Raw genomic sequence first — 15,458 nt, forward strand, 5'->3', positions numbered from 1 at the left:
TAAGGGTGAGCAGAGACCTCACAAGCCTGCACAGTAAAGCCACCCACACCAGTCCCAGCTAGGGAGAGGGAGATGTATTCCCTGATCCACTCCACGAGACAGCTCCCCCAGCAGAGCAAGGCCATCAGTGTGCAGGGCAAAGCACAGAGCAGTGTTTTGTACTAACATGTTCCCAAGCCCAGCAAAGCAGAGAGATAAGCAGTGCAGCCAACAAACTGTGACCTGACAGGAGCTGCCTGCTTAGTAAATACTACAGCTATAGCACACTGACACAGAACTGCCGTGGTCTCAGGCCCCACGCTGGGAACCAACAGGACTGTGGGGGGCTGACCCTGGCTGGACTCCAGGTACCCACCAGGCTGCTCTGTCACTCCCCTCCTCAGCAGGACGGGGCAGGGAGAAAGTGAGATGGAAACGGAACTTGTGGGTCAAGATAAAGGCAGTTTAATCAAGCAAAAGCAAGGTCGCCTGTGGAAGCAAAGGAAAACTAAATATTTATTCTTGATTTCCCACCAGCAGGAGATGTCCAGCCACTTCCTAGGAAGCAGGGCTTCAGTACACACAGCAGCTGCTCCAGAAGAAAGATGTTTTCATAAGGAATGTCCCCCTTCTCCTTTCTCTTAGCTTTTATTGCTGAGCAGAATATCCCATTGCTCAGGTTGGGTCAGCTGTGCTGGCTCTGCCCCCTCCCAAGATCTTGCCCCCCCCCAGCCTGCTGCTGAGGGGGGAATGTTAGGGATAGCCTTGATGCTGTGGGAACACTGCTCAGCAGTAGACAAAACACCGGTGTGTTATCAACCAGCTTTCTAGCTACCAATACAAAGCACAGGTCCATGAGGACTGCTGGGGTAAAATTACCTTCACCTCAGCCAGAGCCAATACAACTGTTTATTTAAAAAATTAACAGAAACTTTTTAACAAAATCACACTGAACAGCAAGGATCTGAAAAGCCAGGCAGTGCTGGGGCATCACAAGGAGAAATGCTCTGCAGGCCCTGACCAAACAAAGGGCTAGATGTGCAGACAAGCACCTCCAAGTGGATAATAAGACTTGTTCCACGTCTCTCATCCAAACGGTGATACTGCTTTTTAAGCAGGTGAGGTTGTAAATAAGAAACCTGAATCTCTTGTGCATCCCCACGAAGCACCTGGAGGGCTCAGATGGTGCTAAGCTCTTAAAATATCCCATTTGAAAGCAACCATGGCTGCAGTTGCAGCTTGGAGGAAGCCACCTGCTTTAGCTGCAACATGAAGAGGATGTCATAGCATAAGGTGTGTGTGACATGCTGCATTTCTTCTTGCCCAGAATCCTGCAGAGCTGTCCTTTTTTTTTTCCCCTTGTTGCCCTGTATCAGCACAGAACATCCTCTCTAGCTCAGAAGGAAGGGAGAATGAATACATGTATATCCACAGTCTAAGGAGGGCCACCTTTTGCTGGAACTTGGATCTCACTCCATACCCCGATCCCAAATGCGACAACAGGGCTAGCTCTGGAAGGACAGAGCCCTCTATGACCTAGGAACCACACAGCAGTTAATAGATTGCAGGCTGGTGATTTGCCTTCTGCATCTGAATGATCTTGCCGAAGCCACCTCTTCCCACATCGTAGTCTGTCCGGTACTCATCTCGCACCTGGGGCACAGCAACAACACACACGTCAGTAACCTGCACTCCTGTCTCCTCCTGGACTTCAAAATCATCATCCACTCCTTGTTCAGTTGGTGGGCAACTGAATTCAGGTTAGAAGCACTTCAACTCGTTTGAGATCTCTTCAAATAATCCACCAAAAAGGTGGTGAAAATGAGAAATAATGATATATCTGATGGCCGAGGTATTTTCAGATAAGCAACGAAGACCCCAAAATATTTTCATTCAGCTTTGCAGCCCAATTTTCTGAATAGCCAAGCTTGGCCCCCAGAACGTTTTATCCCCTCCACCCTGGAAATCTGCAAAGGAACCTCACACCTTTGCCCTGGGGCAAACTGCTGTGTCCTGAGATTGGCCTGGCAGCTACACTGTCCCCCTCCGTACAAATTCTGCATCATTTTAAGAGTACTGGCTTGGATTTGGGAGCATCCTGCTTGCATTACAGGAAGTTTGGACTCCTAGATGGAAACGGCCTTAAGTTGTTCCCAGCTTTTAACACCAAGCATCAGTTACCAAAACAAGCCGGGAGCGACTAAACTTCGCCGTCAGGTCCTTACAGTCTGCGTGAGGCAAAACAAGCAAAGAAGTGCAGAGCCTTTTGGGGGGGATCAGATTCAGGGGGTGAACTGGTATTGCCTTTACCTGTCCTCCAGTCTTTCCTCTCCCATACTGCCTCCCCTCCTTGAACCCAGCATCCCAGTCGGTCCGGATGATGCGGTCGTCCAGCCGCGTGCTGTTGATGAACCGCATGGCGTGCTCGGCATCTGCCCTCGTGTAGTATCTGGGGCACTCTATAAGGAGATCTAAGCCTGTTTTTTTTTTTTCTTTTTTTTTGTTGGGCAGAGGGAAAATAAAAAAAAGAAAACTATTGTATGTTAGAAAAAGCAAAAAACCGCCCCACCCCTGCCCTCCAGCCTTTTTCTTCCCTACAGGATCAAAAACTGCACTAAAACCGGCCAACGCTCTGAGAGGATTCTGTACTTTAATGTCAGTACCTGCAGAAACAAGAAGATGAAACAAAAACATTAAAGCCTTGCTAAGGGCAAGAAATAGGTAATATGCCTCTTTATGCCACGTGAAACTTGACTGAAACAGAACAAAAGGGGAGCTCTGCACAGACAGCTCGTGGCATGACCTGTACGAGCGTGTACCCTGTGCCTGGGAATGCCCCCGTGGCTTATGCTGCTACTTCCTTCAGGTGTAAAGCCAAGGTGAGAAAGCCAACATGTTCTCTGGCCACAGAAGACCTCAGACTGAGGACTCAGTTCTCCTTTTGGCCCTAAAACCATGAAAGAGATTAATAAATTAAAGTAGCTCTCTGCCACCTCCAGAGAGAATAGCAGTGGTGGCACTTGTGATGTGGGGCACCACTGCACAGTCTGTCTCACAGTTGTCTCACAGTTAAGGTGGGGGAGAGCAAGGTGTAAGGTTGGAAGGGATGTGCCTGGTAGAAAGCACCTGGCTGTGTCTGCCTTCCAGTAGCAGTAGCACAGCTGTGCTTGGAACTAAAGGTGGTAACCACACACGGGCTGACAGAAGGGGAAGAGAAAGGATACTCGACAAAGCAGAAGCCACAGGGGGTCTTCTTGATCTTGTCCAGACCCATGACAATCCTCTTGACATCCCCGCACTTGGAGAAGAGCTCCTGGATCTGCTCCTCGGTGGTGTAGAAGGACAGGTTGCCGACGTACAGCGTGGAGGAGATCTTCAGGGACTTCTCCTGCAGCTGCCTGCTGCCCTGCGGGCACAGAGGCGCACGCGGCGGGGTCAGCGCTCCCACTGACCCGCTCCCTCCCGCTCCATCCCGGCCCTGCCCCGGACACGGCCCTCCCCGCCCCCTTCAGGCGCACCCTGAAGTGCTGGTCGCGGTACTGGCTGATCTCGCAGTACGAGTCGCTGTTGAGCCCGCTCAGCGTGGTGTGCAGGAGCCCCGACATCGCGCCCGCCCGGGCCCCGCTCCCGGGCCTCGCTCCCGGGCCGCCGCTTCCGGGACACTTCCGGAGGGCGCGCGCACGGACGCGCGGGCGTCGGCGAGGGGGAGGAGCCGCGCGCGTGCGCCACGCCGATTGGCTGAGAGAGCTGTCGCTGCGGGGTGGGGGAGGCGGGGCGGAGAAGCAGAACAGCAATTCGGCGCGCGGTAGGTCGCCGGGACCGCTGGGCCCAGGGCCCGCACACGCGCGTGCGTGCGGCGGCCGTTCCACCGTGCGCGCCCTCACGGAGCGCCTGAGGGGCTGCCCCGGCCATGGAGTTCAACCACGCGTGGCCGCCCTGTGAAGTGCCGCGGGGCGCGGGCTCTCCGTCCCCGATAAACGCCGCCCGGCTGTGTGTCACGCCCCGCTCTCCTCCTGTGTTGCAGGGCTGGTGCGGGAGCTGCTGAGGGAGGAGGCGCCGTCGCGAATCGCGGCGCTCACCGAGGAGCTGTTCCAGGCGGCGGGGAGCCTCCCTGAGGAGGCCGGGGGGGCGGCGCAGGGAGAGCCCCCCGCTCCCGGCCCGCCTGAGGGACCGGGAGGTGCGTGTGCCTCGCACCCCGCGGGCCTCGCCCAGGTTGGTGCCGCAGCTCTTGCGAACACCCGCTGCTGCCGCCGCCCATCGCCACCGCCCGGCGGCGAAGATCGGTGTTTGGCACTACACAAACCAGTTCATTTTTGAGTCGTGGTAGCCCAAAATAAAGTGGGAAATGTTACATTTTAAAAATCAGTGGGAAATGTCGATCCTAAATGTAAAAGTGTGTTGCAATGACCTCACCTGGATGCCGTGTCCAGCTCGGGAGTCCCCAGCACAGGAAGGACGGATCTGTTGGAGCGAGGCCACCGAGATGATCAGAGAGCTGGAACACCCTTCCTACGACAGGCTGAGAGTTGGGGGTATTCAGCCCGGAGATGAGGAGGCTCTGGGGAGAACTTTAAGCCCCTTCTCTACCTAAAGGGGCACCCAATGAGCTGAAGAGGGACTTTGGGCATAGCACAAGGGGGAATGGCTTCAAACTGAAAGGGTATATTTAGATTAGATGTTAGGAAGAAATTCTCCCCTGTGAGAGTGGTGAGGCCCTGTCACAGATTGCCCAGAGAAGCTGTGGCTGCCCCATCCCTGGAAGTGTCAAAGGCCAGATTGGACAGGGCTTGGAGCAACCTGGTCTAGTGGAAGGTGTCCCTGCCCAGGGCAAGGGGGTTGGAACAAGATGGTCTTTAAGGTCCCTTCCTACTCCAACTGTTCTATGACGATAATGGGAAAAGTTACTGGTTACTGCTGATGTTCAGGTTTTTATTATTTCAAATTTCTGGTCATATCTAACTGTCATTTCAAGTAAAAATGCAAGCAGAGAGCACTGATGCGTTAACAGTTTGGGACTTGATCAGAGGAGAGGTCCTTTTCATCCTGTATGAGAGCAGACACTTGAGGAAGAAAAGAACAAGCAAGCACACCATTTTAGCTGCCTGGTAAACCCAGTACATAATATTAGAGTGGGAAGTACTCATTTTCTATGTTCATAAGTTTATCATGTGCTAATATCAAAAGGTTCCTAATGTAGGTATTTAAAATAATTAGCTACTCAGTTTTCTTTTTGATACATAAAAGAGATGAAGCCTTACTACAGATATTTCTCAAACCTGATAAGATTCTTACAATTCTTTTCCAATCCCTTCAGATCTTAAATCTGTTTTCAGTGTACATAATATATTCTGAAGGCTGCCAGGGAATCAGTTGTATTTTGGACATGGTGATGTGAAATTGCACAAATTTTTTCTCTCTCTGAGTGTTTCTGAGAAATTTGCATCCCAGATGGATGGGGTGAGTGAGGTCATGTTTTGCTAAGTCTGGAATTCGTAGAAATGTAGGTTAGGACATTTCAATTAATGGCATTTGTTTAGGAACATATTCGAATGCATCTTAATTCCGGCACTTCCCTTACAGAATTCCCTTTCATGTAGAATTTCTAATTGAAGCCAACGGCACTGATGGATGATGTGACATATATGTGCTGCTTGCCGTATGATTTAATTAGTTCTCTTTAGTTTGGATTTACATAGTCATGTTCTGTCTTACCTTGCTTCATCTTAGAAGTGCTCTCGTGTTTTCAGGTGTGAAATAGCCTTTGTAAGACTATGTCTTATGAAATGTGCTTATGACAAGAGTATGTGCTTCCTGCCAGCTGTGTATACTTGAATGACCCATACTTACAGCTGAAGAAATGCTGTATGGTCCACTCAGCATGCCTGTTTTCAGGTCATTGTTCAAGATGTCCCTGTGGGATCGTGTGACAGTTTTATGGAAAACTCACACCTTTGACTGCAACGCCAGAGGGAGTTGCACAGACCTGGTCATTACTGTGGTACATGTGAAAGATGGTTCTTTTTCCAGTAGTAAATTTCAACGGGACTCACCTGCAGGACAAAATTAAACCTCATGGAATTCTCCCATCCAGGTTGAAGAGAGTGCAGTCAGCCTGTGGAACTGGGCTGTGGCCAAACACACGGGTGCTGTTGTCAATGATGAGCAAAAAGCCAAACGTACGTATGTTCTGTACCTTCCTAAATGTGTTGCCCGTGCTGCAGCATGGAAGTGAACAGCTCTCTGCTGACAGGCACATATGTGGTGCTGTAGATTTGTTTGGGGCTTTGCAGATAGGGTGTAGAGAGAGGAGAATGTACAGTTGGGCTTGTATAAACTGTTCAGGGAGGTGTAATAGGTACCTTCTTGTAGCTCACAATCAGTGCAGGCATTTTTATCACTCCTCATTTCTGTGCCAGAGCACAAGGAAGCTGCAATTTACCTTGTGATGCCATGGTTCTAATCTCAAAATATATGGAAATAAAACAGATGTAAAATTTAGGCTGTTGGTCACTTAGTTTATATCAAGTGAAATAATTTCTTTAATCATCTCATCAATGTTTATATACAGAAAAACTAAATCCTCTTTTTACTGACCTGCTTTAGCTGGGTACACAAATGGTGGGTTCTCTTGGTAGCCTGGAGCAGGGCTGGGGGAAAGGAGAAGTGGGCTTTTTCATCTTTTCCCTCAATGTGTTCTTTCTGTGGTTCTATGGGATTGTAGTATCAGGCCTACATTCTTGTCTTGAGGGATTATAGTCAAAATTATGTATAATCTACATCATATAAATTGTATCAGGTAAAGGGAAAAGGGTAAGTTTACACAAAATAGTGTAATGCTCTCAGATCACAGCTGAAGGGCCAGGGAGAGGCTGTTTTAAATACATTAAGTGGTGTCTTTTCCATCCCTGATGTATAAAGAAGGCCTGAAAATATTTTTGCTTTTTTCTTTGTAAAGATTATTAAACTTAATTTCCTTATTTTGCTCAAGGCTATTTTGAGGCTCTCAAGACATGTTACTGTGAGCACCTGCAATGTAATTAAGTCTTTGAATACCATGTATTTACCTTAAACTCTCTCAAAATTGTTTAATTGGTATTTTAATGAGAATATTTTTTTTATTCCTTACTGCCCGAATAGCAATTTTAATCATCTTGGCTAAAATTCAGATTTGCTTTGACTCCCGAAGCTTTCAAATTGTTCTCTCTTTTAATTTCAAATGCCAAACAGCCTTTCAGATATGGCAGGGCCTGACTTTCTGTAAAAAAAACCCAAAAAAACCAACAAACAAAACCCAAAGCCAAAGCAAAAGTGCAAAGGAAGCTGATGAATGGCTGCACTGTTCCCTTGCAGTGCGGTTTGTTGCTTGCAGACTGATCCGCCTTTGTGAGGGCCCAGATCCTCCCGAGGGAACCATCCGAAGGCAGATTTTGGTAAGGCTAATTGTGGGTGAGCAATGAGGTACAGTTGATCCCCCAGGGAAGTCTTCAAATCTTATGATGCTTGTTTTGGAGAGGGAGTAGAGATGTATGTGTAGTTCTGGAAGGGTGGTTGGTGTTTTGGCAAGAGTATTGCTGACTCTCTCTTCTCATCACTTGAGGAAAGATAAGACTGATGATCCCGTTTTTTCCCTTTTAAGAGAACAAAGTACAGGCTGAAGTGGGATCTATATTTTACCTTGCTGAGACAGTGGAGTTAGGAATGTCTGGTTAGCATCACATCTTTTCACAGGGCAAAATGTGTTACGAGCAACACGTTCATTTATTTCAGTATGTTATAGTATTGTTGAGGAGGGCACCATAATTCTTATGCTGCATCGAAGTGTTCAGGACTTCATTCAGAAGTGAGAGTTGCTGGTCAGAAATTGCAGAGCTGAAATACCCTTGTGCTGTGTTAGATACACCTTAAGAAAATGAGATCTTACCTTGCCTTTCTTGAAAGTGACTGTATTTTCACAAAGGACTTACCATTTTCTCCTTCAGATGTCTATGAAAACTGGGAAAGGATGGATAGATGTTGGAAAAGCTGATCTTGCTGATGGATTTCTAGAGAATGCCATGGGTGTAAGTTTTAATTTCCAGTTTTAATTTCTTACATACACACCTCTTTGTAAGTTCCTTGGGTGATGCCTGTGCTTTGTTTTCCAGAACATAGAGAAGCTGTATGCAAAGTTACGTAAGGGGAGCGATGGTGAAGCAGATATTCATGAGCACAGAGCTGATGTGGAGAATAACCTTTTCAAAGTACTCTCTTATCAAGCTGAATCAGTACGTGTTCTTCACAGGTTTCCTTATAAGTCACAAGAGGTATAGAGGGAAACTCTGACCCACTTATTAGATACCTGAATGCTTGGCAGTGAAGACTTGCTGAGGGATATGTTTCCTTCACTTAGATGTAAGATAGCAGATCTCGTGCCTGCATTCAGTGTTGCAATCTTTTAATGATTTTTAATTTCCCCTGATTTATCGCAGTCGTTTTTGCCGTGGTGTTTGTATCTTCCAGTTCAGATTTGTTGCTCTATGATTTGGCTGGCAAGGCTGTTTGTAAAATAAACAGCTGCCTGTATGAATCATAAATGTGTCAGTTCCAACAGTGTCCTGTGCATGGCTGAAGAAGAGGGGTAGGACTGGTGTGGAGCCTGGCTCCCCCAAGCTGAGATTATGTCACATGTACACTTTTGCTGTGTAGTCACTTAGAACACTCATCATACTGCATTTATATTTGCAATTAGGCTGATGAAGGTGTATGAAGGTGGTATTCCTGGCAGCACATAGCCAAGGTCCATATCTAACAAGTATTTGCACTTGTACAAAGTCTTCTGCAACTTACAACTTTGATGACTCTGCAAACTCATGAACATCCTCAAAGCTGTTAATATTATATGCCATCAGAGATCCTGCTATGCATGAATACCCTCTCTTCCATGACCTCATACATGCTACTTTCCACATATGAAGGCTTTAAGCAGTGGGAGAATCAGTACAAAATTACAAGATCTGGAAATAGCGATTTCCATGATGTTTGATATTTTGTTTAAAGTCTTAACCTCTGGCATCGTACAGCGAGGTAAGAGTCATGGTGATAGTTTTTAAGAAAACAAGCCTGGTGCAATATGAGAGAGGTCTGAAAAAGTGCTAAAGGTTTTCTAGGGCATAAACAAGACAAATTACAGTAATTCCAAGTATGTAATTTAGAAATTCTAAGCTTTGTGAGGAATTGCTGTGCCTGACTGAAGTGTCTGAGTCCTTTATCAATGCTGTAGAGTATGAGAGACATAGGAGTGTTAATACAAGAAAATGTAGTTTCCTGCTTTTGTTGATCACATTGCTGACCTCAGTATCTAGAAGGGGAGTGGTATCTCCAAAATTCTCAGGAGCTGCCCTAAACAGGCCAAAGCAGTGCCCAGAATTTTTAGTTTGGTCATGGAGACAAAAAGGAGAGGTGATGTAAGATTTTCTGAAATGCTGTATCATCTTAGCATCTGAATGATCTTGTCCCATGCATTTGGCCTTTGCACACTACCTAAGGACTGCAGTGATTTTCTGGATGACTTTGTCATCTGGCAATATATATGGAAATACACAGAATTATTACAGCACTGTAAGGACAGATATCTAATCCCCAGCTTTGCTTTACTGTGTGTGAAAAACCCAACCCAAGTCTTATTTTAAAGAACCAGTCTTGTAATGAATTTTAAAGACCAGTAGCACACTAACAGCTTATTGGCTTGCTCTGCTGCTTTCTTAGGCTGTTGCTCAAGGGGATTTTCAGAAAGCAATGAGGTGTGTGCAGCGCTGCAAAGATATTTTGATGAAATTGCCAAAAGAAGTAAGTGAAATCATCCTTTCTTTATCATTCCAAACTTCAAGAACCTGCTTTCCTCTCTATCTGTTAAGGAATGACATGTGCCATATAAAATTTTGAAAAGTACTCTGAACTGTGTGTCTCTTGTGGTTGGTTCTTCTGGAATTTTCTTACTAAAAATTTTGTGTGAAAACAGCAGGCTTTTTTTTTCAAAGTGAATTTTTTTTTTCTTGCTTCTCGTGATTGAGAATTTGAAATAGAATGATAAACTCTTCCTAAACAATGAGAAGACAAATCCACAAGCAAGGCAAAAAGATTTCTGAATTGAATGTGCCACTTGCTCTTCTACAGAACCGGCTGCATTTTACATCTTGATCTTGTATCTTCATTTGTACCCATATGAACTTTTGCCTGGGGTCAGATGGGACAAGAGAAGAGCTGTTACTAAGTTTTTGATATGCAAGTCTATTACTACCCTCAGTATTAATCTTAATTTTCATGAAACTGTAGAGGCTTCCCATTGCACTAGACTGTGGTTTTTTGTATTTCTTGTGACACAGATAAAACAAACTATCATATGCAGACTAATTCTTTGTTGGCAAAGATAAAAGTCTAATATGTTTATATCAGAATAAACTTTCCCACATTTATTTTCTTCTGCTTACATGTTTTCCCAGTACTTAGGAAACACTTTGTTCCTGTCTCTGTAGGCAGTAGAATTCAAAGAGGCAGATGCAAATCCTGAAAGGGAAGTATGGGAAATACGGTAGAAGATTATTTGGGTTTTTAATCAGTTTAACTGATTTTAAATTGGGTTTTGTGATCCGCAGGCCTTGTTCACATGCATCTGAGTGGTTGCAGGGGTCTGGCTTTGATTTGAATCATAAGAGCAGAGCTTCTTACTGTGAATTCTTGAAAATGCTCACTGGGGTCTTGGCATTCCTGCTCTCGTTTAACTGAATTTAATCCTTTCCGCTTGATCTCCTTCATTAAACAATATTAAACTTCTCATAAACTGAATTTAATCCTTTCTGCTTGATCTCTTTCATTAAACAATATTAAACTTCTCATAATAAATTGTCTTCACAAACCAGGAGCACTGATGCAGATGAGGGAAAGGTTTCTGATCATGAGAGATAAAATTTACTTCTGGTTTAAAGAGAGAAACAAGAAAAAGGAAAGAGCTAATGATTGCTGAGTGAAACTTTTGGATTGCTGGGTAGCTGTCAGTCCTTAACTCTGCCAGAGTCCCACTGCACCAGAGAGCACCTGGAGAGTATCCCAAGGAAATCGTTGTGTTACAGTGATGTGTGGCACCCCAGACCAGCTGGAGAGGATTTGCAGCTTGTGGATCATCAGTAGTCTGTGAACCAGTACTCAGTACAGTCAGCTTTTTGTTCTGGAAAGAAAACATTCACAAGGGAACTTATGAAAAATAAGGGGCTCACATCTTTTTTTGTGTTTATGCTTACTGAGTCTGTGCTTTTGCAAAGAAATAATAAATTTGAAGCAAGATGTTGTGCTACCTTTCTCATTTTTGCCTGAGTCACTTGCAAGAAACATCATTTATACTTGGAAAAAAAAAAGTTACCGCAGAGACAAAATGGATGTAAATATTGGCAGCCTGCTAGCATATAAAATGATTTTTCTGTCTCTTCTTTGGGTGACATATGACAGCTGCAAATAATTTCAAAGGAAAGACAAGTTGTTATGAACAGATGTTGCCAGGGCTGATTGGTAAAGCAGAAAGCAACAGTGCTCTGAATAAGCAAGCATTCAAAAATGGTTTTCTCCTAAAACTTTTGATGCAGATGATTGTTTTTAACCCCAAAGAGACATGCTGGGAAGAAGCCTATCATGGAAGAGGTAGAGTCCTCTTCACTTAAATATATTAAACTTTTTTTGTCATTTTAAAAAATGAGGTTGTAATATTCCAGTTTTTCCTCTCAAGTTTTAATTTTTGTTGTTTACTTTACACAGTTCCAGTGCTTTCAGTGTGATTTATTGAGGAACTTTGTGTTCCTTGTGTGTTTCAAGATCCTGCTGTTTTGTGTGTCCTGGACTGGTTAATGATGCTTCCCTTTCCCACACAATTATAGTTCCATTTTAGTCATGTTCAATATCCCCTTGTAAAAGGCCAGAAGTGATAACTGTGGTTATTTCTTTGAAATAAAATACATTTTAAAGAGCATGAGGCTGGAGTTCCACAGATCTAATGATGTTTTACAAGAACATTATAGAAGCAGGAGTCTTTTATTGCAGACCTGTTACCTGTCAATCCTCTGCTACAATTTTGGAGTGGAAACCTATGAATCCAAGAGGTATGAAGAGAGCTCCTTCTGGCTCAGGTAATGGGCAGGGACAAACAAAATAAAGTCCTGCTTTTGAGATGTAAAAATATATGTGAAGGAAAGGGGAGAACAAGGGAAAGTAGAGGCCTAATTAAAAATGTGAGAATAAAAGATTTTAGCTGAACCAAATTAGCTGAGCAGATACTTTGTGGTGATCATACTCTGTTGCCTAAAATTTATGTCTGCTTCCCACATTGATTACCTTGTCATTAGAATGAAATCTTTCCATGGTTCTCATCAATTCTCTCCCTAAGACTTCTTCAAAAAAGATTATTTTCCTGAAGAGGCTGTTCCCGGTTCTTGTGCCATTCATAAATGACAGTGAAGGGATTTGAAAACTTTGGAAGAGAGTAGATGCATTCTTCTGACCAGTTTTAAATTGATCTGTTTTAAACAGTATTTGAATTTCTCATGAAGAGGTGCTTCATTGAGAGCAAATCCATGACTGATGAAAAACACAAACATCAAGGTGAAAAAGGAAACATTAGAGATGGGCTGGGTAGGATCCAAATAACTATTGTGGTACTATTAGTAGTAGGGGTGAGAAAAGGTGGGCTATCAGGAAGAGTATCCTCGTGCAATGGTCACAGCCTCAGCACAGAAAATTTGGGTTGATGTCTTCTTGCTCTTTTTCTTTTAAATGATCAAAAGAAAATCAGTGGCAGCATAAAAAATCCAAAATAATTGTGGTCACATATGTTGTCGCAGAGGATTTGTAGAAATGCTTAGAATTAATTACAAATAGTGCTTTGAAGATAATGTTATGTTTTATTCTTGTGGAAAATGAAATACCAAATCCCGATGACAGAATTTGAGGGGAAATAAAGCTTTGCAAAGTGAAAATAATGATCTGGTGAAAGAGATGTGGCTCCATCTAGTGGGTTAAGATTTCTCTGATCTGAGAATATATTAGATCAGGAAACAAATGCCCAGTTATTGTTTTTCTTTCTAGTAGTTCTTTATTTAGAATCTGGTTTTGTGGAATTCTAAATTAAACATTTAGAAGGTGAACGGGGAATCATGACTCCCAGGTTCTGACTCTGCTATTGATCTGCTGTGATCTTGAGACCAGTCATGAATAGCATTTGTGTATGACTATATTCTGTGTCAGGTGAGAATGAGAACACTTCCTTCTACAAAATCTCTGTGGTTAAAACTGATAAAGCCTACTGAAATGTAGATGTTACAGGTTGAAGAAATTGCTGCAACAGGTTGAAGAAATTGAGTACAATTTTTGATGTAATGGTAGAAAGGAAACAAAATTTCCTGTTCTCTGGTAAAAGAGAGTACTGAGATGTGTGAATACTTAGTTTGTGCGATTTATGTGGTTTCTAACTGGTTAAGAATAGGAATATTGTGCCTATCAGAAGACTGACTGAATTTATCTCTCTTATCCCATTTGTTTCTGACTTTCGCTTATCATTGACAGCCAGAGTTATGACATTGGGAAGATGGACATGAAATATTCTGTTGGCAAAGAAATGCAGGTAAGAAATAGAGAAATATCTACTTTCAAATAGAAGGATTTTGTTAAACTGACCCCAGTGTATCATCTGCCTCTTATGTGCCAAACCTGATCAGTGATTTCTTGGCCTCCTTTTTAGAGTTTGCTCTGAAGTTTGGCAGAGTTGCAAGTTCAGTTGCTATGAGCATCAGTCTGAGAGCTCAATCACTGATGAGTGCCCTTAAATCACATTTGAATCTAGACCCTGAAAGACCATCTCTTCTTCCCTTCCCCTTCTTTCAATACATCATCAGTTACAGCTGTGTCATTTCTGATAGATGTTTGTCTGCCTCATTGAGAAATTTATTAATCCTTTTACTCCCCACAGCGGATATGGAGATTTTAATCTCTTCCTCTTTATATAAATAATTTATGTATTTGAAAGCCATTATAATGTATGTCTTTATCTTGTTTGGTTTTATTTGTTTCTTTGTTTGTTTTTCTTTCAGTGAAGTGTGTCCCTCCTGTTCTTTCAATTTCTTCTTTCACTCTGCTTTTTCCAGGTCTCTGATTTTCCTTGCTACCCTTCTGTTTTCCTCGGAACTCTGATTCATGTCCTGTGTGTACTGCAGTGCTTTAAGACTGGATATGTTTCATAACTTATATGCCTGATACCAGGCAGGCAATTTTTTGACTCAAAGAGCTTTTATTTTTCATGACCTTAGAATTTAAGTATTTTCTATTCGTATGTATGTTCGTATGTGGCTATTTCTTTCCTTTCCAGGCTAAAGTGCTACGTTTGTTAGCCACAACCTATTTTGAGTGGGATTGCACTCTGCACCTTGACAAGGCATTGAAAGCCATAAACTTGGCAAATCAGGTATAATGTGTTTGTTACTCTTTTTATGGATTGCAATAGATGAAACTCAGGCATTTATTAACATAATATGGACCACATTAAACACTTGACAACAGATGGAGGTGTAGTTTTCTTTACTTTTTCATACTCCTAAGTACGTTTTGGTGTTCCCAGCTCTTTTTGTAGAGGACCACTTCTTTGTGTGTAGGTGTAGATCTGCCTTACAGCCTCCTGTCTATTAACAGTGAGGCCCTTTGATGATGACATGACTAAGATTTCTCTGACATGTCGTGTGAGTCGACCCAGAGAGGCGGCCGAGACAGCCACAAACCCACAGCTGACACACAGAATTTATTTCTGTTACCTCCTTAACTGGGGGATCCCCAAGGCCACACCCAGGCAGAGGCACATGGGAGGACAGAAAGGCAAATTTAACTTGGGGCCATGCCAGAGGATCACAGGCCGTTCACACGGGCTTATCAGGGCTTATCACCTGCAAGGTCACTGGAGCCATTTACAGTCACCAGTCTTCTGCTTTGTGACCCCTTCCTCCCAACACCTCTATTCATGAGAACCATACAAACAGAGGAACTGCAGCGTGGGCCACCTGAGGTTTATACCAGTTTTTCTGCCCCTCTTTTCTTGCTTTGGGTTGTAATGGATAAGTCCATACTACTTTTCGAGGTCCCATCTGTACAAATATTTGTACAGAACCAGAGTTCTGTTTTGAAAGCTGTAGCTGTTCTACATCAGTTTTATTTCAAACAATTAGTTTAGTTATTGCACTTTGCTAACACGACTGTATTTCTTCTGGAACCTGAAAAATGAGGTGCATAAGCACACCAGCTACCCTGAAGAAATATATTTTATGTCTCTAAGCAATCATTACAGTGAGGGATCTTGACCTTGTACAAATTCTGTTTCCCATATAAGGACTTTAATTAATTTCGTGCTTCTCTCTGTTCAGGTTAGTGTAAATAAAATTTGAAACGTTCCTATTTGTCTTTGGTTGGCAGTTTAAAAA

General features: G+C 43.5%; 2 protein-coding genes across 2 annotated transcripts in view; one reads left to right on the forward strand and one right to left on the reverse strand.

Moving 5' to 3' along the window:
* Positions 1 to 870: 870 nt before the first annotated feature.
* NCBP2 (nuclear cap binding protein subunit 2) lies at positions 871 to 3,640 on the reverse strand. The gene is made up of 4 exons (XM_008934866.3): positions 3,498 to 3,640; positions 3,204 to 3,385; positions 2,290 to 2,428; positions 871 to 1,632 (listed from the first exon to the last, which is right to left on the reverse strand). Exons 1-4 carry the CDS (start codon positions 3,582 to 3,584, stop codon positions 1,534 to 1,536), a joined length of 507 nt encoding a protein of 168 aa, XP_008933114.1. The 5' UTR covers positions 3,585 to 3,640; the 3' UTR covers positions 871 to 1,533.
* Positions 3,641 to 3,921: 281 nt separating this feature from the next.
* TEX11 (testis expressed 11) overlaps positions 3,922 to 15,458 on the forward strand; it is a gene marked incomplete at its 5' end in the record, with an annotated part of 29,115 nt that continues 17,578 nt past the window's right edge. Inside the window, 9 exons of the mRNA XM_029959183.1 lie at positions 3,922 to 4,191; positions 6,071 to 6,155; positions 7,330 to 7,409; positions 7,959 to 8,039; positions 8,124 to 8,243; positions 9,724 to 9,804; positions 12,043 to 12,128; positions 13,561 to 13,618; positions 14,360 to 14,455. Of these exons, the coding sequence (XP_029815043.1) occupies positions 3,922 to 4,191; positions 6,071 to 6,155; positions 7,330 to 7,409; positions 7,959 to 8,039; positions 8,124 to 8,243; positions 9,724 to 9,804; positions 12,043 to 12,128; positions 13,561 to 13,618; positions 14,360 to 14,455 (957 nt within the window). The remainder of the gene's footprint in view (positions 4,192 to 6,070; positions 6,156 to 7,329; positions 7,410 to 7,958; positions 8,040 to 8,123; positions 8,244 to 9,723; positions 9,805 to 12,042; positions 12,129 to 13,560; positions 13,619 to 14,359; positions 14,456 to 15,458) is intronic.

Source organism: Manacus vitellinus, unplaced genomic scaffold (assembly GCF_001715985.3).
Source record: "Manacus vitellinus isolate BGI_N305 unplaced genomic scaffold, ASM171598v3 scaffold_19_pilon, whole genome shotgun sequence".
NCBI classification, from domain to species: domain Eukaryota; kingdom Metazoa; phylum Chordata; class Aves; order Passeriformes; family Pipridae; genus Manacus; species Manacus vitellinus.